At 32.5% G+C, this 27,634-nt stretch overlaps 1 protein-coding gene across 1 annotated transcript in view; it reads left to right on the top strand.

Annotated features, from left to right (window-relative positions):
• Positions 1–27,634, top strand: part of LOC111052975 (hemicentin-1-like) — a 54,310-nt gene that overhangs the window by 9,088 nt on the left and 17,588 nt on the right. Inside the window, exons 4-25 of the mRNA XM_039431959.1 lie at positions 751–1,029; positions 2,537–2,721; positions 3,417–3,489; positions 3,700–3,847; positions 4,622–4,743; positions 5,547–5,700; positions 5,742–5,764; positions 6,397–6,563; positions 11,652–11,772; positions 13,113–13,283; positions 13,777–13,905; positions 14,367–14,539; positions 15,044–15,167; positions 15,766–15,953; positions 20,275–20,425; positions 21,733–21,882; positions 22,900–22,995; positions 24,136–24,204; positions 24,662–24,757; positions 25,290–25,480; positions 26,322–26,436; positions 26,843–26,981. Coding sequence (XP_039287893.1) covers positions 751–1,029; positions 2,537–2,721; positions 3,417–3,489; positions 3,700–3,847; positions 4,622–4,743; positions 5,547–5,700; positions 5,742–5,764; positions 6,397–6,563; positions 11,652–11,772; positions 13,113–13,283; positions 13,777–13,905; positions 14,367–14,539; positions 15,044–15,167; positions 15,766–15,953; positions 20,275–20,425; positions 21,733–21,882; positions 22,900–22,995; positions 24,136–24,204; positions 24,662–24,757; positions 25,290–25,480; positions 26,322–26,436; positions 26,843–26,981 — 3,064 coding nt within the window. The remainder of the gene's footprint in view (positions 1–750; positions 1,030–2,536; positions 2,722–3,416; positions 3,490–3,699; positions 3,848–4,621; positions 4,744–5,546; positions 5,701–5,741; positions 5,765–6,396; positions 6,564–11,651; positions 11,773–13,112; positions 13,284–13,776; positions 13,906–14,366; positions 14,540–15,043; positions 15,168–15,765; positions 15,954–20,274; positions 20,426–21,732; positions 21,883–22,899; positions 22,996–24,135; positions 24,205–24,661; positions 24,758–25,289; positions 25,481–26,321; positions 26,437–26,842; positions 26,982–27,634) is intronic.

Raw genomic sequence — 27,634 nt, 5'->3', positions numbered from 1 at the left:
TCAAACTATATACTGTACTTATTGTTGTGTTATTATTGGAAGTAATAACTTATGTTGTGTTGTACTTATTGGAAACATATTTGGGAAACAACACCTGTTGTTTCCGATGTGATATTGTGAATAAATAAATAAATATTTCAAAGAAATGAAATACTAAAAAAATATCAGTTTATGAAAGAGCACGATTTCACTCTTCATATATCTCTTATTAATGTATCTACTAATAATAGGGTATTTAATTTCCCTATAAAATTATTTGATGCCAATGTGAGTAGCTTCATGCATGGTAGTTTGAGAACTGTATTCTGCTTAGCATTACCTGGTATTCAAACAATTAATAGTATTCAGAGAACAATTACAGAGTTAATAGAAAATTGTTCAGAGAAACAGAAATATCAGTTGAATATGATGATAAGACTTTTCTTAATAAATTTGATATTTGGCTGAGTGAAAATCCTTTCTATGACATTGAGGAATTCTTCGAGCATCCAGATATAATTATTTAGTGTTAAGTATTGGAAGTGCTGATCTGGTATAGGTGTCATATTTGTTCAATCAATCAATTCTGTTATTCAATTCCAAATTTTATTGTCTGTCCTGGTGTTAATTTTTATTGTTTTATTTTATTTTATGTTTAAATATATATAAATATATTTTATTTTATGTTATATATATATATATATATATATATATATAATATATATATATATATATATATAACGTTTTTATTCACCTCAGCTTTAGACTAAGGACTATGCTCCGTTTTCATGACTTTGTCAATACATGGTATAGTTGTGAACGACAATAAAAACATTCGATATGATTTGAATAATCTTGAAAATTCAGTATTTGAAGATTATTGTAAATTTCAGGAACCTGACCCTGGTATTTGGACGTTGCAAGTCGACGTTGACAGTGATTCCCAGTTCACCGTTCGAACCACCGGACTGAGCAGTTCTGACTTTGGCTACGGCTTTTCCAAACAGCCCACCATTAATCCTGCTTACACCGTCGCTCGACCCTTTAAAGGTATGCTACGTCGACTATTACTTTCCACCTCTATTATCTATATATATATACATATAAAAGCGAAATGGCACTCACTCACTGACTGACTGACTCACTCACTCACTCGCAGAACTAAAAATCTACCGGACCAAAAACGTTCAAATTTGGTAGGTATGTTCAGTTGGCCCTTTAGAGGCGCACTAAGAACGGATTTTGAAAAATTTTCCATAGATATGTCCAAAATCTGCGTTTTTTAGCGTTTTCACATCTTTATCGAGAACAAATGACCAGAAAATGTTCAAATTTAGTACAGAAGCTCAGCTAGGGTGTAATAATGTTGTGATAGAAGGAATTTGCAATAACGTCAAAGATACGCCCAAAATCTGCGTTTTCCAGCGTTTTTTTTTTTCTTTTTCTCAGATTTCTCGAGAACAAATGAACAGAAATTGTTCAAATTCAGTACAGAAGCTAAGCTAGGGTGTAATAATGTTGTGTTATAAGGAACTTAAATTATCCAAAGATACGCCCAAAATCAGCGTTTTTCTCAGCTTTTCTGCATTTTCTCAGTACTTTGACTTTCTGATGGAATGAAGCATGCTCAAATGAAAAATGCAGGCGAGCGTAGCGTGCCCGCTGATCTCATTTTTGGACGATCTAGTCGGGGGTCCAGGGGGCGGAGCCCCCATGCTAGGCGGATATGGCGAGCGAAGCGAGCCTGACGGCTGTTACATCATATTTTCGAATTCTAAAGGTGCGTCCAGACTTTCGCTCTGCTCCGCAAACCGAACGTCACTCCAGCAGAGCGATTGATGATCGACCGGGGAGCAAGTAGAGTGGTTCGACCGGGGAACGCGAGAAGATCTAACATCTTCCGTAACGTTCATGATGGGGTGCGACTGCAGAGCGGGGGCGGAGCGACTGCGGTGCGATGGAGGAACGAGGGCGTAGCGTGCTCGGTGAGGGTTGGAGGCGCGTATATGTGTACGCAGCTTTAGAAAGCATTAAAAAATATTTACTAGAGCTCAATAGTGAGTTTCACATATCTAAGAGAGCACCTGATTAACATTGGTTTGCTATCCATTAAATTCAACCGTGATTAATGACAACAAAAATGCAATTAATCAAAAGAATAAAATACAACAATAATAAATTTTGCATGCAATTTGCGGGGAAAATATGAAATATATATTGATTTTTGCCGATTTTTTATTCCTGGAGGCTTGACAAATTAATCCAAGGAGCTAAAATTCTTCTTCCCTGGATTCGTTTCTAATAAAATCAGACTCTGTTACATAATTCTACTATATTTTTTCCTACGGCAAAGCATCGATTGAACTTCAACTCAACTAATGACGTTTGTAGTTCAAGGCAATTTCAAAGACTAAGGCTAAGACAATTTCAAAGTTGTTCTTTGAACTAGAAAAACCAATAAAAAATAAATTGTTCAAGTGTTATAAAATCGTTGTAGCTTACTTTGTTTTTTTCAATAAATAAATGAATGGAAAATTAATCATATTTTTATTTTCAGGTTCTGTTACTAATCTTCTAGTTTGGACGACTGACCCTGAAGACTTGAATGACTTCAAGAGTGTTCAACTGACAGGAATTAATGGCAAAGTGTATCAGATTCTTCCACTAGTTCCCATCGAGGAGTACAATGGTCTTTACAAAACTAAACCGTTCACTCCACCGGAAGACTTCTTCTATATACACGTGAGTTTATCGGTCTCTAACTCAAAATACCTTCAAATCCCATTTCTTTTACATTAATCCATCAACACAATTATTCTAATTCATATGGTTTGTTTATAATCAATCCCAGTTTGTTACCTATGTGTACGACAGTGTTTATCGAATTGCGCTTGAATTGTGCATTATGTTGCTTGAATTGATCAATTTAAACACTGATTTAACATTTTTAAGGATAATGTAACATTTATGTGATTGAATGAAACTTTGAATGACTTAATATAATATTTAAAAGGATAATATAACATTGAAAAAACATAGTTTTATTTTAAAACTGTGTTTTTCCAATATGGAAAAAATCCATGAGTGTTGTTGAGTGAAATTTCATATATATTAGTTCATTTATAATTGAACCTTGAAAAACATTACCATATATGCATATATACATATGTACCATATGTATGGTTTATCTAAAATTAATGCTTCAGATTACAATAATTGACATTTTTTAATTAGTAAGGTAACAATTGGAATATGCTGCTTATGTCTATATTATGATGTGTTCCAAAAGAAAAGACGGATGATATAATCCTGTAAGCCTGTTTCTTTGCATTCCATTCCTTCCGAAAATGTCTATGAATAAATTTGCTATGTACAAGAAGCCTGCCATTTAGTTGCATTTTTTAATAATATAAAATTATTATTATTATGTTGTATAGGTTCATGGTGTAACTAGTGATGGACATCCTTTTAGGAGAATAACACCTACAGCTGTGAGCCCTGCCAAAGAAGGTGAGAATTTCTGAACCAATATTTTAATGTTTTTCTCAACTCCAAACCTAGTTATTTAACTGTGTGTAGTGTTGTTATCTTCATTATAGAAAGTGAAATACGAAAGCCAAATGACATTGATTTCTATGTACATTTAGATTGTAGACTGTAATTATTTTGATATCAGCTATGATATTATTATTAGTTTATGCTTTTAATGATTTTTTGCAGAAAAGCCAGTAATCGTTGTCAACAGTAATGAAGTGGAGGTGTATGCTAATGGGAATGCAGTCCTAAGCGGTTTTGTTAAATCGTATTTGCCGTTCAAAGTTGACTGGCATAAGAATGGAGTGAAATTGGGACCAGAACAATTTTTTCCGTAAGTATCTAACGTTTTTATTTTAAAAAAATTAGGAATCTTGAACAACATAAAATAATAAATTTAGCAGAACTCTTTTTCCCCGTAATATTTTGATGGTATAAGCTTAAGCTTATCATATTGTAGTTAGGTACTTGTATGGATAGCATCTTTTTCTGTTTCTGAATACATTTTGTAATGATGAAATGAGAATCTGAAGTAGGATTGATCCAAATTTAGTAGACAGACTGTCTACTAACGTTGGGAGTGATCTACCTTGGTCAGAAAAACTGAATATTTCATAAACTCACAATACTAGTCATAGAAATCTGGTACAATGAAATGAATAATTCAAATGGCAAGGAGCCATTAATTTTATAAGGTATAAAACTTTAATCCTCATTTCCACTCAAAACATCAACATCAATAAAAATAGATAATTTGAATTCCAACTTTATTTGGATTCAGTGAAAATGTGAGAAAGGCCTATTCATTTTTGATAGTAGGCTATTAAGTTAAAATACTTGAAAACGAATTTACTGTTCACCTTGTCAGATACAATAATAATAGAAATTTGTTTCGCGCACAGTATTTATGAAATCTTGTCAAAGTTTATCAGAAGGTTCTTACAAATCATGTAGGTTCTCCAATTTATATTTTCATTTAAAAAACCCATCTTTTCATTTTTAATACATGTATGATGATTACAATTTAATTTTTATAATATGCTTGCTAGGCGACCCACACTACTCATTTTTGAACTCATTGAAAATTAATTTTCTTTCATTATTACAGACACAGTGCCAATACCACCTATGAAATAAAAAATGTTTCGAAGAATGATCAAGGAATATACATTATTAGAGCCATGAATGAAATTGGTAGAAGCTACAAAACATTAAAGGTGACTGTGAAAGGTTTGTCTCAGTAAATGGTGTAAGCTAACAATCATTATTTTCAATTAAAATATTCGCATGCATGAGAATATCTCCCGTAGTTTTAAATATTAGAAATCTTTAACTAGAACGTGATAAATGGCATGCATAATAATGATCTGCACTGATAGGAACGCTTACAGACATTGTTTTGGCGCAAGCCGCATTGAAAAGAAGGCACAAATTAATTTGTGTATAAGGTATAGAGCAGATTTGTGTATAGGGTCAACCAGTATGGGGTTGATTTGGCAGTAGAACGTTAAATTGACTGACCATGGTGGTATCCAATTTAATTTTTAATGAAAAAGACTAAGAAATTGTCAAAAACCACAGATTTATTGATACTTAGAAAGACCGGTTTCGGTTATTACACCATTGTCAATCTCTGATAAACGTTTATCTGATAATGGTGTAATAACCGAAACCGGTCTTTCTAAGCATCAATAAATCTGTGGTTTTTGACAATTCCTTAGTCTTTTTCATTTAATATGAATAATTACCACAATATCAACTTCTCAACTACACAAAAAGCAATTTATTTTTGCTATAACTTTTGAACGGATCAATTTTTTCTAAATTTTCAAAAATTTTTACTTGTCTTGTTTCATGACGGTTCCATAGACTCCTGAACCGTTTGGATCCGTCAAGTCGTTTTGTCACCGTGGTCGTGTAACGATATAATAATTATATAACAATTATAAACAACCTTCAATATTGCTGTCAAATTATTTTATGTTTTAGAGAAAAGTTGATTGTATTGAAATGAAAATGATGTGTGATGATAGGTGGTATCCCAGTAGTGGTTGCTGGCAGTTCTGCAGGGCATGGTGTCGTGAGAGCGGGGGATGAAGTGACTATGGGATGCATAGTCAGCAGTGACCTGCCTTACACTGTCACTTGGCTCAAACTAGCCAATCCCAATGCAAACGATCTAGCTGGTAAGCGCAATCTGCAACAAATTATAATGTTCTTTCTGAGTTGAGATATAAAATTTCCTTCTCTGGCAGATTATAAGGAAGAGAGAATTGGAGTCTTTGAAAATAACAGCCTTTTCTTTGCCTACACCGAAGTAGAAGACTCTGGAATCTATGTATGCAACGCTGAAACGTCAGGTGAGAATATTTAAATTTGTGTTAACATAATTTATTTTATTCAGAACTTTAATTTTTCTACAATACTGGTTTGCCTAAACATGGCGAAACTTGGAAATTGAAGGATATGAATGTAGAATTGGATGTTTTACTTATAACTCATGTTCTCTCAATTTGGACTTTAGTTAATCATAAAATGATTTCATAAAGAAAAGATAACTTCATTTTATCTCATCCTATCTTTTCTATTATGATATACACCTACTTTTGAAATCATAGTAGCCTAGATGCATATTTTACTTTGATTTACCATTGATAATTTATATGCAGCAACACCAACTCCAAACCATCTGAACTGGGACACCTTTTACTCGTCAGAATTTATGACCTATTTTTAACATGTATCACAATCATGCAATTAACTATTTTCCTCCCTCATTCATACATTCACTATTACAAATAATGCATAAAAAAGAGGTAGCATATAGATCTCAAGACGAACTGGACAAGATTGTCTTTAACAAGAACGTTTTGTGATTTACAGTTGGCGTTGGAAAAAGTCGATTCCACCTCAGCGTCCATGAAGATCCAAAAGTGGAAGTTCTGAAGAAAAGCAATGATGTGGTTGTTGGTGAACAAGTGACATTAACTTGCAAAGCGATAACTGGTAATCCTAAACTAGCATGGACAAGGAACGGCACTCTTATGCACGTGAGTATATAAATGAATGGAGATAATTGAATTGAATTACACATATGAATAATATAAATTGGATATATTATAGGGACTAGATTGGATCTATAATAGTTCCAATTAGTCAATAATTATATTATTATAATTTTTCTGATTGGATTGAGAAAACAAGGCACAATTACTAGTGAACCTACTGAAATGTGAAGCTTTTGCCAAGTTATTCTCAGTTTTTGTGATTTTGAAGTTGAAGTTTTTGACAGATACTGTGTTGAAGTTTATTTTTAATTTCTCAAGTATCATAATTATTCCTGTATTGAGCTGGAAATGATATTGATAGATGTCATTACATACTAAAAGCTTATACACACTCCACTTACTTTAATAATAATTTATCACCAGTAGGCTAAGATGTGAATTACGTAAAAATGATAATCACGTGGAGAACACTCATCTCCATTCTTTTATATTCACAATATCACAAGTATTTTTTGAATTTCGTTTTGTTTCAATAAGCTTAAGCTTAGAAAAAAATTGCATGGTTGCCTGTAAAGTCGGTATACGGGCGAAAGTTTTACGTGACAACGACTTTGAGTGGTAAAATAATTTTAATGTGAATATTCATTCGTATAGTAGGAAGAAGGATGAAATAATAACTCACAATGAAGAAAGAAAGAAAGAAAAGAACTTTATTTACAAGACAATATTATAGCAGTATTGATATTAAATCTATACCTATAATAAATAATAGTATCACTTGATGATATCAATAAGTGTTCTAAGTTCATTTAGCTTGGCATTTTCTGCCGTCAGCCGAAGTTGAGAGAGAGAAAAAAAGCAATAACCACTGTAAACTTTTGGTGATCAATAGAAAACGAGCAATAAATTATAATATCTTGAACAGCCTACACAATTAATTAATTGATCAATGAACAATACAAACAAACAATGTGGCAAGGCTTGCGTTATAATATTATCGAAAGCATGAAATCAAAATAATATACCTAATTTCTTATTCTGAATTAATATTCGCAATTATACAACTTATTTTTCTGGTATAAATCAGTAATTGAACTCATTTATTATTTCCCCTCTGTACTTTAATGCAGCTTTCACATATCCCACTAGATTCCTCCAACTTTTACCATTCAAATACTCTATTACCTCTGTCCTTTCCAATAACCATTGATTAAACCATTTTTTTCTTATTTCTGCCAAAATTTTACATGTACCTACAAAATGAAATATATCCTCGTACTCATTACTATTACACATGGAGCATCTATAAGTGCCTTCCTGTCTTTCCAGCCTGAAGTTGAGTGGTAATAGGGCTCCTCTAGTTTTGAAAATAATACTAATGAAGTGCCGTTTATTACTATCATTGATGTAATCTCTTATTAAAGTCTCATCTTTGTTTAAAGCTGCGTACACTGAGTGGAAGTGAGCAAAGTGAGCCCTGCCTATCCATTCGCTCCTAAATCTTTCCCGTATCTTATCAATCAGGAGCTGACCTATCTCAACCCACCTATCTCTTTGTTCCAATGAATCCGGCCAATCTACCTCATACTCCCGACACAACTCTAGCCAATGCTTATACCAGCCACATTTCTTTCTAATAGAAATTTCCGAAATAATTCGTGGGAATCTTTCGGCGGGCATAGCCAAAGTTTTCAATATATAATTCAAATGCTGGCATAAGGTAGTCAACCACATTTTATCCACCCCTGATTCCAAGTATAACACATAGTCAGGAGTATTCATTGGCAGGGAGAGCAATCTTTTTATGAAAAACCGACCAAAACGTTCAAGTTCCTCCGATTCAATATACCCCAATATATATAAATATTGATTCAATATATATAATATTGAAGATTACCAATTAGATAAGATGATTGAAATGAATGAACTCGACTGCGCTTTGAAGAAACTCCGCGGAAATAAGGCACCCGGATACGACAGAATACCGGCAGAATTTTATAAAAATTCGCCTACTGAGTACAGGGAACTACTACTAACCTTTTTCAATAATATCTTAGACAGCGAATCAGTGCCTACAGCTTTTGTTAGATCAATTATATTTCCACTCCACAAAAAAGGCGACAACATGGACGTTGCTAACTACAGAGCGATTTCATTTGTCAACTCAGCAGCTAAGATTTTTTCAGGAATATTTTTGAGAAGAATGGAAAAATGGGTAGAAGGTGGGAATGTATTGGTGGAGAATCAGGCGGGTTTCAGGAGGGGCTATTCGACTGTAGATAATGTGTTTGTTCTGCATAGTATAATTCATTATAAGCTGAGCGTTGAAAAGAAAAAAAACTTACTGCTTCTTTATCGATTACAAATCCGCATTCGATCTTGTGGATAGAGAGGCTCTATTGTATAAACTACACGGTTTGGGTCTTTCAAATGACGTATGTACGTAGGCGCCACCTTAGATAGATTTCCTAAATTTTCAGAGGAGGAGGTTTCTTCAGCCTTGAAAAATGTCAAGAGCAAAATGTCGAGTGGAGTGGATGATATTCCAAGCAGTATATTGAAGGAGTGTTTCGAGCCAATAAGAAGTATAACAACAAAGCTTATCAATTTATCATTCAGCTCAGGAACGTTTCCTTGTCAATTGAAGGTGGGGAAAGTTATTCCAGTTCATAAAAAAGGATCCACTTCAGAAGTAAGCAACTTTCGACCAATATCAGTCACGAGCTCATTTGCTAAGTTGTATGAGAAATTGGCTATAACAACCGTTGCAGTGCAGAGCACCTTGAAGTAAATGGAATTCTCTCTTCAAGTCAGTTCGGGTTTCGACACGGAAAGTCGACTATCGATGCCATTAATAACTTCCTTTGCCGAATATACAAGTCACTGGATACTGAAAAAAAGGCTTTGGGTTTCTTTATCGATTTCCAACGAGCATTCGATAGTATTGAGCACGATATTTTGATAGAGAAGTTGCGACATTATGGTTTTAGAGGTTCAGCACTAAAATGGCTGAAATCATTCACAACGGATAGATTGCAGATTGTAGAAATTGAAGACACAAAACAGAAAATAGTGAATCATAAATACAGATCGAAAGCTTGCCAGATAAAGAGAGGAGTACCACAGGGGACAGTTCTCGGTCCTGTATTATTTTCATTGTTTATAAATGATTTACCCAGTAATGTACCTGTTGCCAGTAGTGTTCTATTTGCAGATGATGCGAACTTTCTTGTTGTCGGAAATAATCTGCAGCAACTTCTAAGGCAGGGAGAGCTCGTCATAGAAAGCATCGAGAATTGGTGCAGGGCAAACAGACTCAAAGTCAACGTGGAGAAGACCTGTTTTGTCAATTTTTCAATAATTAATGATTCCAACCGCCCTGCATTCCCTAATTTACTGGATTTCAAGATGGATTCGAAAGAAATCAAACACAAGGTGCTTGTGGCTTTCTGGGAATTGAGGTTGATGCTTGTTTGAGGTGGAACAATCATGTTGACGAAGTTGTGAAACGACTGAGCAGAGCGACATTTGCTATCTCAAGATTAACGTTGAATATGAACAAGAGCGTAGTGTTCGCGGCTTATTATGGATACTTCCAACCTCTACTGACATACGGCTTGATATTCTGGGGCTCTTCAACTGGACTCGGCAGAGTATTCAGATCACAAAAGCGAGTAGTCAGGATGATGCTTGGGAAACCTCCCAGAACCCCTTGTAGGCCCCTGTTCCAAAGCGCCAGAATTCTCACTCTTCCCTGTCTATACATACTCGAGGCTGCACTACATGGATTTAAACATAGAGCTTCCTGGGCTAGAGGATCGGACATTCATAGCTACAACACGAGGTCTAGGAATGCTCTAAGACTGGATGTACATAGAACTTCGTTTTTCCAAAGTAGTCCTGATCACATGAGCAGAAAAATATTGAATTCTCTCCCACCTATATTATCTACAATTGAATCCAAAGTTTTGTTTAAGAATAAATTGAAGAACTGGCTAATAGAAATGTGTTTTTACAGTGTGGTGGAACTTTTGATCAGAGAGGTGCTTAAAATGTTATTTGCGATTATTTACGATGGTATTCACATCACATATGTATAAATGTATTTATTACGTTATCTTACATTTAAATTTGTAAATTCTCATGAAATTGAAATTTTATATAGTCTATTATGTATGACGACTGTGAAACATATTTGATACAATATGTAAATGCAGAGAATAAACTATAAAAAAAAAAAAAAATAAATAAAAAAAAAAAAATAAATAAATGCGATCGTTTGATAAGAAACTTGTATAATGATACAAATGCCGTGATTTGGTGTAATGGAGGTATAACACATGGTTTTAATATCGAGAGTGGCTTAAAACAGGGCTGCCTGTTATCTCCTTATTATTCCTGCTGTTTATTCATGACATATGTGAGTCTATAGGGGAGGCTTGACAATAGATGGATTCAGAATCAATAGCCTACTATATGCAGATGACTTGGTAATATTCTCAGACAGTGCTACAATGCTACAAATAATGATAAATGAGCTGCGGAACTACTGCATACGCTGGAATCTTACGCTGAATATGGCAAAATCTAAGGTAATGGTGTTTCGAAAAGGTGGAAGATTGGGCAGAAATGAGAAGTGGTATTATGGAGAAGACAAATTAGAAGTAGTAAACGAATATAAATAACTCACAATGAGAGTGAGTGAGAGGCACGCGTTCCTTCCACTCGGGCATGGTTAGCCCGCGCCCACCTAAGAGCGAGAGAGACAACCATTGACTTGACATTTTGAATTAGTGGCGCAGTCGCAGGAGATTGCTTGCGGCGCCTGCGCAGGTTGACTGCTCCGTTTCACTCTCTCTCCAGGTGAATGCTTCGGGTTGCTGGGCTTGCTGCTGCGAGCGTTGCTCGCCACTGCTCCTATTCGTGCTCTTTCCAGACGACCGTGAACCGAAACTAACGCTCTCACTCGCTCTCATTGTGAGCGCATAACGTGGGAACGTAACGCAGTTTCTTGAAGTGTCTCCCGGCAAACCAATTTATAAGACGTTGTCACGTCAAAATTATCATGATATGAATAATTCAATTCAATTCAATTCAATAAATGAATGAAATAAACAAATATATTTTCAGGGCAACAATCCAAGATGGAAAATTGTAGAAGGAAACAATCAATCAGAGTTAATTTTGAGTGGAATTCAAAAGTCAGATGAGGGAGTTTACAAATGTGAGGCTGAAAACGAAGTTGGAAACGGTGAGTGTAACATTCAGTTGTTCTCCCAATTTTCTAGAAAAAATTAAATTGTATTTAAGTCACATCTCAATCACAAGATAAAAACACAATTCTGCAACATTTCTGATACCTTACCCGTAACAGTGTTCAATTATTTGAAATCCTAATTTTACTTGAAAATATTAAATTGTATTCGAGTCACATCTCAATCACAAGATAAAAACACAATTTTCTGCAACATTTATGATACCCGTAACAGTGTTCAATCATTATAAAAATCATTTCAATAAATTGTTCATTACACAGAAATTTTTAATTAAAGCTATATCTTCCAAACCCAGACTGTACCCAACCAACGATCTATTTACCGATTTCAAAGTTCTAACCGTTAGACAGCTGTATTCAAAAAGCCTCATCCTTTATATCATAAAAAATAAAAACAAATTAGATCTCCGTGTGACTCAATATAATTTAAGACCATCTAGTACAACCTATAATTTTGACCGTACTGTTCTCGAGGTATGCTGTAGACAATTTGTATTTGTAGCAAATAAATTAGTCAATTTTCTTCCTGGTGAGGTACTGGGTATTGCAACTACTTACAATTTAAGTAAGATTATAGATAAATACATATTAGATTACAAGCTTGATGAGAAACTATTCCAATAACGTTACTTATTATAAATGTCCGTATTTGTCTCCTTTTCATTTTTTCTTTTTGGAACGTCGATATATATTTCTTCCAATTAAAACTCGAGTGACCCATATCCTAAAATACTTAATCAGATTACGCTGTGATTTGTCTGGTGTATTGAATAAAAATATCTAATTTTTATTAGATGCAATATTTAAAAAAAACATAAAAATTTCTGGATTAACCTGTCTCTCTCTTCTTAGTTTTTTTTCTCTTTTCCTCTCAATTACTATTTTTAACCGCTAATTCTGAGTTGTTTTTTCTTCTCATTTATTTTTCCCAACTTCACTCTCAACTACTATTGAATTCTATTATAGGACTCATATCTGCTCACAGGTTCAACGTCTATGCAGGTATTAATATTTTCCTCTTGAGTTAGTGTACTGTACTTTTTTGCATAGATTAACATTTATTATTATGTATTTTTCTATATTATACACTGTTTTGTAAATCTCATTAGCGTTTCTCTTTGCTGTAAAGTGTTGTATTATAATGTTTTGTTTTTGTTTATTTTGGGAAATAAAAATCATTCATTCATTCATTTCAAATTATTATTTCTGTCTTCTTTCTTTTCTGATGAAACAATGAAATATTGTCAGTCGAATATTTATAAGAAGCTAAATTGTTAATTACTAATAAAATCTTATCACTTTATTGTATTTCCTAGATGAGGTGGAAACTGCAGTGCAAGTTTATGAGATACCGAAAATCATAGTCGATAAGGAGAGAAAAGTTGTGGTTGATGGTCCGACAGAAGTTGTATTGAAGTGCCACGCTTACAATGTCCCTCCACATTACGAACTAGTTTGGGTTCCAGGACGAATCCCGGAAGAAACAAGCAAGTTATTATTTTTCAATTATTTACTAATAATATGAATTTCCATTAATCAAGGTAGATTAGATGTGAAGAGACGCCTTCAAGAGAGTCAAACAATGACTCTTTCTTGTGGGAGTATCATTATTGAAAACGAAATTTCTTATGATGTTATATTAGTTGTTGAAGAACGAAATCCTTTTCAATTTCTTGGTAAGTTATTTATTGGTTGTTGAAGACTTGAATCAACTTATTATAATAAATTGTCAATTCAATTCCTGTTGAATAATAATTTTATTTGTGTGAAATATACTCGTTGGTTATATGTTATAAAAATTGAAACTAAAACTTCAGAAAGATAAACACGATAATTATGCTGTGCTCTGCACACGTTCTTATCATTGAAGTTTTAGCCTAGTATTTTCTCTGGTTGAACCCTCTTGTATATTGGTGAAATGTGTATAGAGAGAAAAAATATACTAGAACGGATTTTAACAAATACTGTATGATTTTTCAGATTTGACACAGATTTTCTATGAACAGAATTCTTCTCCCAAGTATAATTTAAGCACCAAGGGCTACTTGACGATTAGAAACGTTGATAGATCTGATCAAGGATGGTATACATGTCTGGCCAAATCGAAAGGTGAGAATGAGTAATACTGGCCAATTCGTATCGTGATAATTGATAATATGTTGAGTGCACATACTGTCATTATAATCAATATTTTTCTGGGACCATCGAAATAGTTCAAACACAGTTTGTTTCAGTGTATCCACTCCAGCCTAAGAGTTGCATTTGTGAGTTTGCACCATATAATAAGTCACTCCTGACCTAGAATTATTTATCATGTTTCTGGAACGCCTCTAGTCTGGAATACTTTAGTGAATTTCATGGAGATTCTTGAGAAATATTGTAACACGGTATAGGATTTTGTAGGTGGTCACAAGATTACTATTAATTTCTATCATATTTCACAATCTAATCTAGATCATCATAATATCCAATTGAGATCGTTCTATTTATACTGAATCAGTTTCTCTCCAATTTATAAGTAAGTACCTAATTTATAAATTTTGTGTTGATGCAAGATTCTAAATTTCCAGGTGGAATCAGCAAAGATGAAACGTTTTTAAAAGTTGAGGAAGTGCCCAAACTTACGGTGATTCCGAATTTGATTCAGTTCAAAGAAGGGGAAGATATTTATGTGCAATGCTTCTTGGACGCTGGTTTACCAGTTCCCAACATAATGTGGTTTAAAGATGGTCGAGCACTTACTGTAAGTCGAATTGGTTATCCATTTTATACAACATTTTCATGTAATTGCTATAACAAACAATTTTTTTCACAAAATCAATATTTCGCGTGGAGTGATGAAATAATATACATCACATAATTATATATTTTCCATTTCATACAATATTCTTGCTTTTATATTGATAGCCATAACACATCATTTTTTCACTCAATCAATATTTCGCATGGAATGATGAAATAATATACATCACTTAATGACAAGTTTTCTGAATATTATAATAATTTTTGAACTTTTTTTTGTTTTGATCTTAGTTATACATTTGATATTGATTTATACATATGACATTGACATTTCAAACTTTTATAATTGACATCTTATATGAAAAATTTAACTATTCAAAAGAGATGAATTTAAGTGTATGAAGGAAGTTAGTTAAAAAGTTTACAGTCATAATTATTATAATTATATTAATTATGCAAATCTTATACTGTGTGCCACTTGTCAATGAATTAATATTGATTACAGGCTCAGTACTATCACATTAAAATTGAAAGGAGCAATGATACATTATTGAAACTACAAATAGAAAACGCTCAGTTGAAAGACGCTGGGAGGTATGAGTGCAGAGCTATAAATGATGTCGGTTTTAGTGAGTATTTTATTTTTAAAATGTATAGGTTATTAAATTAGAAGATAGAAATTGTAGTAGTTCTCCTTGACCAAAAAATCAAAGTTGCAAAATAATTGTAATCATAGCCATTTAAAATTATTCAGTCCACATGTTATGGTATCAATCAAACTTTATGACGATAATATTCTTATTAATGTATATGATTTTGAATTCTCTTTAATAACTCAATATTTTCTTGTTTCAAGCTATGATTATGTGAAATATTTATATCATTCTTTAAAATATATTTATTTATATAACTATAATTCTTTAAAATGTATAAATTCAGGGCTACTTTCTTGTATTTTTAAAATATAAATATAGTACCAATTCTTGTTTTATTATTTTATTAATTTTAAAGGGTATTATATTTCTATTTTATAAACTATAATTCTATTTTATATAATTCTATATTCAATTCATCTAAATTCATCATTTAAACTTGTATCATGACTTTGTAAAAATGTGTTCAAACGGTACGTGAAAAGCTCTCACAATCAGTCTTTCCATATATTTATCAGAACATAATGTGTCATTGTTACTGCAAATTTAAATTTTAAAATTATTTGTTTTTCAGGTCAAGCGTTCTCAGATGTCCATCTTATAAAGACACCAACTGCTGTTGCGTTGGAAAAGTCGTCCCTAGTGAAAGAAGGAGACCCTGCCACTTTAACGTGTCTCATTTCTGGAAAACCGCCTCCAGAAGTGAAATGGTATAAAGATTCACAAGAAATACTGCAGAACAGTATTGAACAGCCTGAATACGTAAGTAGATGGAATACTTTCAGTACTTTGATTATATAGTATAAATTGGAATCTAAACAGTTTAGGGCTTCATCATGTTGTTCCTTTCCTTGAGTGTGGTGATGATTATACTCAATGTAGATAAATTAAAAAATAAATATACCGTGTTACCGTCTGATAATTTGGGTGGCTTTAGTAGGAGAATCATTGCAGATATTAGAACGCTTGATCTCAAACCAATTATATAAACTTATGATATTGCTGTTATATTCAATTTAGGTAAATGTGATATCAATTATTAACAGTATATTTTTTATTACAAATTTTCAACACCGTATAGCTTTTAATTTTATTCAGGTAATGAACCAGAACAGTTTGCTACTTGCCTCAGTTGACAAGAGCTCGGCTGGAATCTACAAGTGCAAGGCTGAAAATGCTTTTGGATTAGCTGAGGATTTCATCAAATTGGAAGTCGGCAGCAATCCAATCATCAATGGTATTTCAAACAGTGAGTAGTATTCTTCAAATTATACAAAAAGTATGAACCGTCTGGTTCTAGAATTGAGTAATAACTATATTTTTTACTATATGGGAACATGAAGTATATGAAGAACCAAAATTTATATGGTACTATAATATTATATCATATTAGAATAAGACATGCTTATAATTCCAATGAATTGTGTTTAAAACTGTATGATTCGTCATCTCCGATCTGAGAAGAGTTCCATTCTTGAGAATTTGATTTAGCTATTTAGTATCTTATTTTCTATTTCATTGCTATAATGGTCAGAAAACTAATTCATGGAAAAGTGGGAACCAAAGTATCTCAAAATACTCTCATGCTTTATTTTCTGACCTTGAATAGCAGAGCACTATTCAATTGTAGTTGAATAGTACCATTACCACTTATACTTATCACTTATGTAACGGCGCATCCACCAAAATATGTAACGGTGGAAAGAAGAAGAAGGATCTATTGCTTTCGCTTTTTATTTAACAATACAATCAAAGTTTCTGATTATAATATTCAGATAATAATTTATAAGGGCTACTCGCTTAGCTGATATTTGGTCGTTCAGTTTTTTTGATAATAAAAAAACAAAAATTAATATTTAGAATTATAGATCTGAAAAATTTTTAAATGTACAATTAACTATTATCTTACTTTACCTTAGAAAGAGTCCCTTGGCCTGCTCCTCAAGGTCCAGTTGAAGCTCTCCCGATTTTAAATAAAAAAAAATATATAAAAAATCTCTGCCAGCTGATGAAAAACACCAGCTTTCCCTACAAGATTCAAATCCTGAAAATACAATTATGTAGGTTTAAACTGCCCGGACTGCGACAGCCTATAATTGAATTCTCAAAACAGAATCCTTCAGGTAGCCAAATGCCTTAACTCAACAACTAACTTCACAAGCGGTTCAAGGAATACGGGCCTCGAAAGAAAATTCAAAATCTATTTATGTGAAAAACACATGCAGCCTTGATTCACAGACCAAAAGTCAACTCACTCTTGTTTGTATAGCATGGAGCTAAAAACCATAATATTGCCTTCACGAAACGAGATAAAACACACGTTTCATCTTTGTACATTGGAGATCTTCTCGCTTTATCAATTACATTTGATAATTAAATCCGCGACCAGATCTCCAATTCACAAAATAATATTTCAAAAATTGAATAGGTTTTGATGTCATGTATGACACTTAGTACTTACATTAATACTTATACCATGCAATCGATGGTATTTCATGTAATATCTGTTGTAGAATTGAACATCAATAACAATATTTTTTTTCAGGCACCGATATTGAAATTGAGACTGACGGTTTCCTGTATTGTAATGTTGTCGGCTATCCAGAGCCCAAAGTAACCTGGTTTCGTAAGGATTATCGTCCTTTAGATAGTGAGAGGTTCATAAAAACAGAAACTGGCGAGCTGCATGTAACAAGTAAGTTTCGTTGAACTTTATTTCTGCAAACTGTATTTTGTATCAGGGGATACAACATTTTTGTATTTCCAAAGACTGAGGAGCTCATTTCAATGGAACCTATATATTTCTATATATTTTTTAGAAGCGAACTTAAATTTCATAATGCAATCAATTCATTCAATTCAATTTATTAATGTCAACAAAAATTAATATACAATTCATACTTAAAACATAAAATACAAATTCTTTATAAAATAATGAATATTTACATAAAATATCATATTCTAAATAATATTGTTGCATCCCTCTTCAAGCAAAGCTTGTGAAAATCAACTATTAAACTTTCTACTCTAACATGGAGTTTATCAATCACTCCAAGATTGAACTATTTCTTATTATTCAGATTAACTACTATATGGTACTGAGATTTTTAAAGCCTTATTCTGTATTTCGAACCACTACTGTTGTAGAACATGATCTTATCAATATAGTTTACATTGTGATGCTATTATAACTATAATTTCAAAGTCTACGATTCATAAAAATGTATGATTCCTAAAGATTCCTATGATTCCTAATGTATGATTGGGATGACATTGAGGTTTTGTGAATGAAAGTCATACATAATTTTGCTCCTGGGTTTTGGAAGATTTTGTGTTATAAATAGTCACGGATAAGTACAAATTTTGTATTAATTTCATTATTAATTGTTTCTTGATCACGTTTTATCATTTTGTTTTAGATTTTAATTCTTAATTCTATTTTATAAGCCAAACATCGTTTAGAGGTTATTTTGAGGTTAGGTTTTCGAGATTTAAAAATAAACATAGATAGTTTACTTGACTAAAATTATAACCTAATTAAAATCCTATCATTTATAAATCAATTATTATTATTGCAAGTAATATAATTTCTTAGATAGGAAGATGAGCTCAATAGAACACCGAAGGTTATTAATAGAAATGTAAACATTGCGGGAGTACTTACGCGTTCCCAAAACCAAAATTCAAAAACGCCAAAACCAAAAACCCCAGTTCCTCAAACTACTTTAGCCAAAAAGTTGCTCAACTACAAAGTAGCCACACTAATTTAAAAAACCAATTAGAAGTAACTCTAAAAACGTCTGAGGAAGAAAGGTTAGGGATGGTAGAAGAAATTAAATCTTTGGAACTGATTATAAAATTACAAGATGAAGACCATAAAAAAGAAATACTAAATCTAAAAAATCAATGTAGTCTAATGTCGGAGGAAATAAAGAAACTAAAATCTAAATTTGATAATACTAAATGTATGATAGAACCTCCGTCCAAATGCAAAAAATAGAATCTAACCTAAATGATGGGAAATGCTCTGAAAATGGTCGAAATAAAACGTACAGTGAGGTTTTGAAGACAGCAACCAAAAATATAGCTGAGGGAAATAAAGATAGGAAAGGGAGAGTTCTGCTACTGACGTCCAGTCATGGACGTGATTGCAGTGATCTCCTTGATAAAAGATTGAAAATAAATTTGATGTCCAATGTTTTTTCAAGCCAAGTGCATCAATTAATGCAGTTGTAGAGTCAGCTAGGGAACAAACTAAAGACTTTGATGAAAATGACTATCTAATTGTACTGGGTGGCTCAAATAATATAAATGAACCTAACTTGAATCATCTTCCTCAAGTAACAGAAAAAATCAAGGAAATTGTGCCACTCAGCAAAAAAACAAACTTAATTGGCAGTGACGTTTTCTTGACAAGTGATGAAGGCCCATTATGAAGTTTCGATTAATACCCTATCAAGCCATTAATCACTTGATATTGCTACAAAACCAGCAATTACACACAGAAACAACCAATCTTCAACCACCAAGGTTGTTGCCTCCACGGCATATATGGCAAGATTATTTCCTGCAGGGCACTCTGTCACCAACTTCTCACAACGTCCTGTTGACGAGGAGTGTTTCGGAAAAAACGGATGCCATTTCGTACATAATTAATTTTACTAGTATCTGTTACTCTCTGGTTATTAAAATGGCATTTTTTGGGGTTCACACTAGCAGATAAGAAATTTGATTTTGTTCAAAAATGAGTTTGTCATAGCAATTCCAAATCCTCCATACTTCATTGCCCAACCCTGTATAAATAGGAATATAAACAGTGTTGGACTTGAGCCTGTTGTTCATTTCTATAGTGCTATGATTGTACTCGATGAAAACAAATGAAAAATAAAATAAATATACCATCTAATAATTCGGGTGGTTCTAGTAGGAGTTGGAATCATTGCAAATATTTCACAACACCTAATTTCAAACCAATTATAATATTGCTTCAGTAATTAGTTTAGGTCAATATATTATTAGGTATTTTATTCTATTACAAACCTTTATTGGTTTTATTTTATTATTAGTTTTTAATTTTATTCAGGTAATGAACCAGAACAGCTTGCAACTTGCCTCAGTTGACAAGAGCTCGGCTGGAATCTACAAGTGCAAGGCTGAAAATGCTTTTGGATTAGCTGAGGATTTCATCAAATTGGAAGTCGGCAGCAATCCAATCATCAATGGTATTTCAAACAGTGAGTAGTATTCTTCAAATTATACAAAAAGTATGAACCGTCTGGTTCTAGAATTGAGTAATAACTATATTTTTTACTATATGGGAACATGAAGTATATGAAGGACTAAAAGTTATATGGTATTATAATATTATATCATATTAGAATAACACATGATTATAACTCCAATGAATTGTGTTTAAAACTGTATTATTCGTCATTTCCGATCTGAGAAGAGTTCCATTTTTGTAAATGTTATTTAGTTATTTTGTATATGATTTTCTATTTCATTGCTATAATAGTTACAAAACTAATTCATGGGAAAGTGGGAACCAAAGTATCTCAAAATACTCTCATGTTTTATTTTCTGATCTTGAATAGCAGAGCACTATTCAATTGTAGTTGAATAGTACCATTACCACTTATACTTACCACTTATGTAACGGCGCCTCCACCAAATATGTAACGGTGGGAAGAAGAAGAAGGATCTATTGCTTTCGGTTTTTATTTAACATATAATCAAAATTTCTGATTATAATATTCAGATAATAATTTATAAGGGCTACTCGCTTAGCTGATATGTGGTCGTTCAGTTTTTTTGATAATAAAAAACAAAAATTACTTTTTAGAATTATAGATCTGAAAAAAATTTAAATGTACAATTAACTATTATCTTACTTTACCTTAAAAAGAGTCCCTTGGCCTGCTCCTCAAGGTCCAGTTGAAGCACTCCCGATTTTAAATTAAAAAAAATATATAAAAAAACTCTGCCAGCTGATTGAATCAAAAACACCAGCTTTCCCTACAAGATTCAAATCCTGAAAATACAATTATGTAGGTTTAAACTGCCCGGACTGCGACAGCCTATAATTGAATTCTCAAGACAGAATCCTTCAGGTAACTCCTGGCAGAATGCCTTAACTCAACAACTAACTTCACAAACGGTTCAAGGAATACGGGCCTCGAAAGAAAATTCCAAATCTATTTATGTGAAAAACACATGAGTAGCCTTGATTCACAGACCAAAAGTCAACTCACTCTTGTTTGTATAGCATGAAGCTAAAAACCATAATATTGCCTTCACGAAACGAGATAAAACACACGTTTCATCTTTGTACATTGGAGATCTTCTCGCTTTATCAATTACATTTGATAATTAAATCCGCGACCAGATCTCCAATTCACAAAATAATATTTCAAAAATTGAATAGGTTTTGATGTCATGTATGACACTTAGTACTTACATTAATACTTATACCATGCAATCGATGGTATTTGATGTAATATCTGTTGTAGAATTGAACATCAATAACAATATTTTTTTTCAGGCACCGATATTGAAATTGAGACTGACGGTTTCCTGTATTGTAATGTTGTCGGCTATCCAGAGCCCAAAGTAACCTGGTTTCGTAAGGATTATCGTCCTTTAGATAGTGAGAGGTTCATAAAAACAGAAACTGGCGAGCTGCATGTAACAAGTAAGTTTCGTTGAACTTTATTTCTGCAATTTGTATTCTGTATCAGGGGATACAACATTTTTGTATTTCTAAAGACTGAGGAGTTCATTTTCAATGGAGCCTATTCTTCTATATATTTTTTAGAAGTGAACTTAAATTTCATAATGGAACTGTTAATAATTTTAACTGTTATTAATTAACTGTTTTTTAACTGTTATTAATTTTTCTACTCTAACATGGAGTTTATCAATCACTCCAAGATTGAACTATTTCTTATTATTTAGATCAACTATTATATGGTACTGAGATTTTTAAAGCCTTATTTTGTATTTCGAACCACTACTGTTGTAGAACATGATCTTATCAATATAGTATATATTGTGATGCTATTATAACTGTAATTTCAAAGGCTACGATTCATAAAAATCTATGATTCCTAAAGCTTGAGGAACATCTCTATTCTTATTAACACTTGTCACATAACATTGAATGTACGGTACTCTTGAGATATAGATGTGGATATAAATTCAAACCCTGATGATTCCTATTTTATATCTAAAAATTAATGATTCCTTAAGTTTGATGAACATCTCTATTCTTATTAACACTTGCCACATAGAATTCGGTACTCTTACGGCATTTTACGGTAGTCTTGAGGAATAGATGTGGATAGAAATTCAAACCCTGATTGAATTTCTTCTGGAAAAAATTGGTTACGTCAATTGAAAATGTATTCTGTTGTTCACCCAACAGCTATAGTGTGGTCCACGTTATAATGTCAGTGAATGAAGATAGAAGAATAGCGATGCCGATTCTCTGCATCAACTAATTATATTTCTACACTGTAAAAAACATAATTGTCATCGTTGTGGACCTAGAAAAGGATAGTACCACCGTCTTTGTCGAATGATAGACAAGGATAGCAAAACCAAAGTTGATCAAATACTGTCATTATAACATAGACCTCACTATAGAAATTCATATATGAAAAATAAGGTACCTATATAAATTCGAATGTATTTTTCATGTATATTACAGATGCCAGAAAAGAAGATGAGGGTGTTTACACGTGCGTTGGTGAGAACATTTATGGGTCTGTGACATCAGAGGTTGAGGTCAAGATAACTGGAATTGGTGAGTTTTCTACATTACCTATTGAAAAATTTAATATTTTTATTTGTACGATTGGTGCATAAATGTAATGTTATGAGAAGAGCAATGAGTTTGATACCAAAAGGTTTTTATGAGGCTCGTAGGTTATTTCTAGACAGAGCCATTTAAGGCTGTGCAAAGGCTTAAATAAAATTTCTACTGGTGATATTTTTCAAAGTTTTCCAATTTGTATATCATCAAGCTATCAAAATGAAAAAGTTTTCTCAGGAAAACATTTTTGCGATCATTACTTTTTGAGGTATGAGTGCCTAAAGTTTAAATTTTTGAACATTTCAAATTCGGTAAGAGATAAATCCATGAGGTTTAGAGGATAAATTCTTCATGGTATTGTTGATTGTATAAGACTTTTTTTTTTTTGAAAATATCAATTTTTGAGAAAGATAATCAATTTACCAAAAATAACTCAACTAAAATTTATATTTTTGGTCATTTTTAGTAAATTGAATAACTTTCTCAAAAATGTATATTGCTAGAAAATTTTTGTTTTATACAATCAACAATATCATGATATTAATCCTTTAAATCTCATGGATTTATCTCTTACTGAATTTGAAATTTTCTGTCCCAAAAATTTAAACTCTAGGCACTCGTATCTCAAAAAGTTATGATTGGAAAAAATGTTTTCCTTAGAAAACTTTTTCATTTTGATAACTAGATGATATACAAATCGAAAAACTTTGAAAAATATCACCAGTAGAACGTTTATTTTTAGCCTTTGCACAGCCTTAAGGATGACCGTAACATTAAGGAACTTCTAGTTACTGAAGTAAGGAACAGTAAGGAACTTCAACTACCAGTTACTGATTTTAATTAAAGATTGTCAGAGCAATTGTTATTTCGCCTATAATCTATATGAAAAATTAATGTACTTTATTTATTATGCATTTTGAATGTAAATGAAGCTTTCTCATGATTTCCAAATAGCTTCCATTGCCTTACTCAATCCTCATTCAAAGACCGTAGGTACGATTCAACTTGAACCACATCAATCAAGTCTATGATTATTAAAGTGTGAGTTTTTCATTATGAAAATTTACTTGCTGATGTGTTTTTTGCATCTTGTCTCTTTGTTGATACAGTGAACATAGTTTATTTTCACAGTACAGCCACTCCTCAAAAAGACACAAGAACAAGAAGGAAATTCCAAAGAGATCAAGAAGTTCTTGCTTGGCGCCGGGCAAAATACCTTATAGAGTGAGGGAGATCGAAACTCACTCTAAATAAAGACCGAAGTGGAAAGAGTTCAAGCTTGAGGAACATCTCTATTCTTATTAACACTTGTCACATAACATTGAATGTACGGTACTCTTGAGATATAGATGTGGATATAAATTCAAACCCTGATGATTCCTATTTTATATCTAAAAATTAATGATTCCTTAAGCTTGATGAACATCTTTATTCTTATTAACACTTGCCACATAGCATTCGGTACTCTTACGGCATTTTACGGTACTCTTGAGGAATAGATATGAATAAAAATTCAAACCCTGATTGAAGTTCTTCTGGAAAAAATTGGTTACGTCAATTGAAAATGTATTCTGTTGTTCACTCAACAGCGAGAAATTCATATATGAAAAATAAGGTACCTATATAAATTCGAATGTATTTTTCATGTATATTACAGATGCCAGAAAAGAAGATGAGGGTGTTTACACGTGCGTTGGTGAGAACATTTATGGGTCTGTAACATCAGAGGTTGAGGTCAAGATAACTGGAATTGGTGAGTTTTTTCATTATTGAGACTCTTTACTAGATACACTTTCATATCGATTGGTCCAAAAACATACTTTTTTGGGAAAAGCAGTAAAATTGATAGCTAAAGGTTTCCATGGGCCTCGTAGGAGCCATTTGAAGATGACCATAAGTTAGTAGCATCAAGAAGCTTCTGGTGAACAACCAGTTACTGATGATTATTAAATATTGACAGAGCAATAATTGCTATTTTGTCTGTAATCTCTATAAAAAAATATATACTATATCTCTATAATTAAAGTATATCTGTAATACTATGATAATGTATTTTAAATAGGAATGAAAAGTCTTTCGCAAGATTTTCAAATTTGTTCGACAAATATCATCTATTGCATTACTCAATCCTCACTCAAAACCGTACTTTTCAACTTGAATCACATCAATAGTTTGTCTATTATGATTATAAAAGTGTGAGTTTTTCATTATGAAAATTTACTTGCTGATGTGGTTTTTACATCTTTTCTCGTTGTTGATACAGTGAACATAGTTTATTTTCACAGTACAGCCACTCCTCAAAAAGACACAAGAACAAGAAGGAAATTCCAAAGAGATCAAGAAGTTCTTGCTTGGCGAAAGAGTTGAAATGCCTTGTGTTATATTACATGGTCGACCATACCCGGAGAAGAAATGGTATTTCAATGGACATCACTTGCAAACAACCAATCAAACCAACTCTGTTTTATCTATGAGTGTGAGTACTCATCTTATTAATTTTATTTCGTTCAATACAATATTTCATTACAAGTTCGACTCATTCACATTACACGAACATTCATTCACAAGTAACGATTAGATTATACTGTTCTTGAAAGTGAAACTCTATTTGATAAATCAACGTTAAGCTCTGTGAATTTGTATTACTTTAAGATTAGAATAAATTATCAAGAAATCATGTGAATATGGTATATTATCTCTAATATGAGCGTTCAGTTGAAGTTTTCTATTGGAGCTCCTTATTATTTCCACTAGATGACTTATTCATTTAAGATGTCATTCATTTTATCCATAATTTACAATATTATTTACAACGTGGTCTTTCAAATTTGAAGAAGCTGGCAATACATTGTCAATTGTAATAAAGAATCAATCAATCAATAAAGCTAAATTTCTACAATAGGACTATAACTTGGAAATCCTGAAAATATTTCACATGTATTATACAACCTTAATGATCGTTATTGTTTGTGAATTGAATATATATATATATATATATTATATATATATATATATATATATATATATATATATATTCTTCTTCTTCTTTGGCTGTGCCTTGTCCCATTTAAATGGGGTCGGCATTCCTTTCTCTTAGTCTGCCTCTCCACAAAGCAGCCCTATCCAATGCTTCCTCTTTCCTCCAACCACTCTCCCGCAAGTCAGCCGCTATTCTATCTCCCCACCTCATCCTAGGTCTACCTCGTCCTCTCACACCATCCAAAACCAAATCCTGCACTCGTGAATGAAATATATATTGAAAACCAATAATTTGGCTCAATTTTCCTGATTATTAACATTTTCTTTTTCATTTGTAGGATGATGGCACATTGGTCCTGAATAGTTTACTACCCAATCAAACAGGAATCTATGAGTGTACTGCTTCAAATCTGGCTGGAGTAGATAGGATCAGAATAGAGCTGGAACTGTTTAGTAAGTTTTGCAATAATTGAATATTATTTTAATCTCTCAAATAAATCTTTTGGTTTCTTGGTATTGTTTGCAGTAGCCTATTGAATAATTTTAGAAAATGAATAACCAGAATAACTACCGAGAATATTTTCTTTTTATATTCACATGATTATGTAGAGCGTGTTAACGTCCCCATTTTTTTAATAATTCTGTTGTGCAACTTGAATCAACTTGCAACTTTACTTGACAATCTGATATCGCTGTGCCTGGTCTTGGCATTAACAGAAATCATTTTTGAACGATTGATAGAGCAGATGAATGATAACATTCCTAATTATCGGTTAATTTTAAATTCCATCAAATTCTTTTCTACACTTTCTGTTGAATAATTGTTTAATTGAAATTCAGTATATTTTTCTGTTCTCAGGACAGCCATTAATTTTAGGAGATACACCCAATGAAGTGAGAGGACTACTAGGCCAAAATGTGGAAATTCCATGTATAGCTACTGGAGATCCCGCCCCAGTACTTTCCTGGGAAAGGCCTGGATATCACCAGTTGCCACTGTGAGTTTTCTGTAAAATATATATATTGAAAAATCTCTCATTCATATAACGATTAATAATTTTGGCAATGAATGACAATATAGAGTACCAACTAGTTCAAATCAAGTAATTAAAACTTCAATGATTTCTTCTTGATCGCTTATTCACGCTACTGAAAACAATAGACGCTAGGAGTACACCAGTTAGTCAAGACAAGACATGATCAGACATGTTTAGTCACAATACTTCACATAGTTGCTTATGACGCAACTCACACTGATTAGTCATTGCAATCAGACATGTCTTCATAAGCAACTATGTGAAGTATTGTGACTAAACGTGACTAGTCTTGTCTTGACTAAATAGTGTGCGCCTAGCCTTATGATAACTTACTTGAATGAGAATATAAGTCCAATGAAAGCGTAAGCTTTGAACGCTAGACATAATTAATTAGAATTCTATTTATTTACTTTCAATTTTATTAGAAGATAACTTAGGTACTGATGTACTTTGAAGGTAAATAATAACAAAGAAAAGTCAATAAACTTGTTCAAATATGTTTAAAAAATGATAGTTTTGGTGCATTTCTATCTCAGTTTTAGGGTACTCAAAAGTTATAAAATTATATTTTCTATTTATTTCTATAGGGTTACTTAATCCTATTAAGCAAGCAA

The sequence above is a fragment of the Nilaparvata lugens genome, chromosome 7, assembly GCF_014356525.2.
Source record: "Nilaparvata lugens isolate BPH chromosome 7, ASM1435652v1, whole genome shotgun sequence".
NCBI lineage: Eukaryota > Metazoa > Arthropoda > Insecta > Hemiptera > Delphacidae > Nilaparvata > Nilaparvata lugens.
Note: the sequence above shows the minus strand (reverse complement) of the source record. Positions and strands in the feature narration are given on the sequence as shown.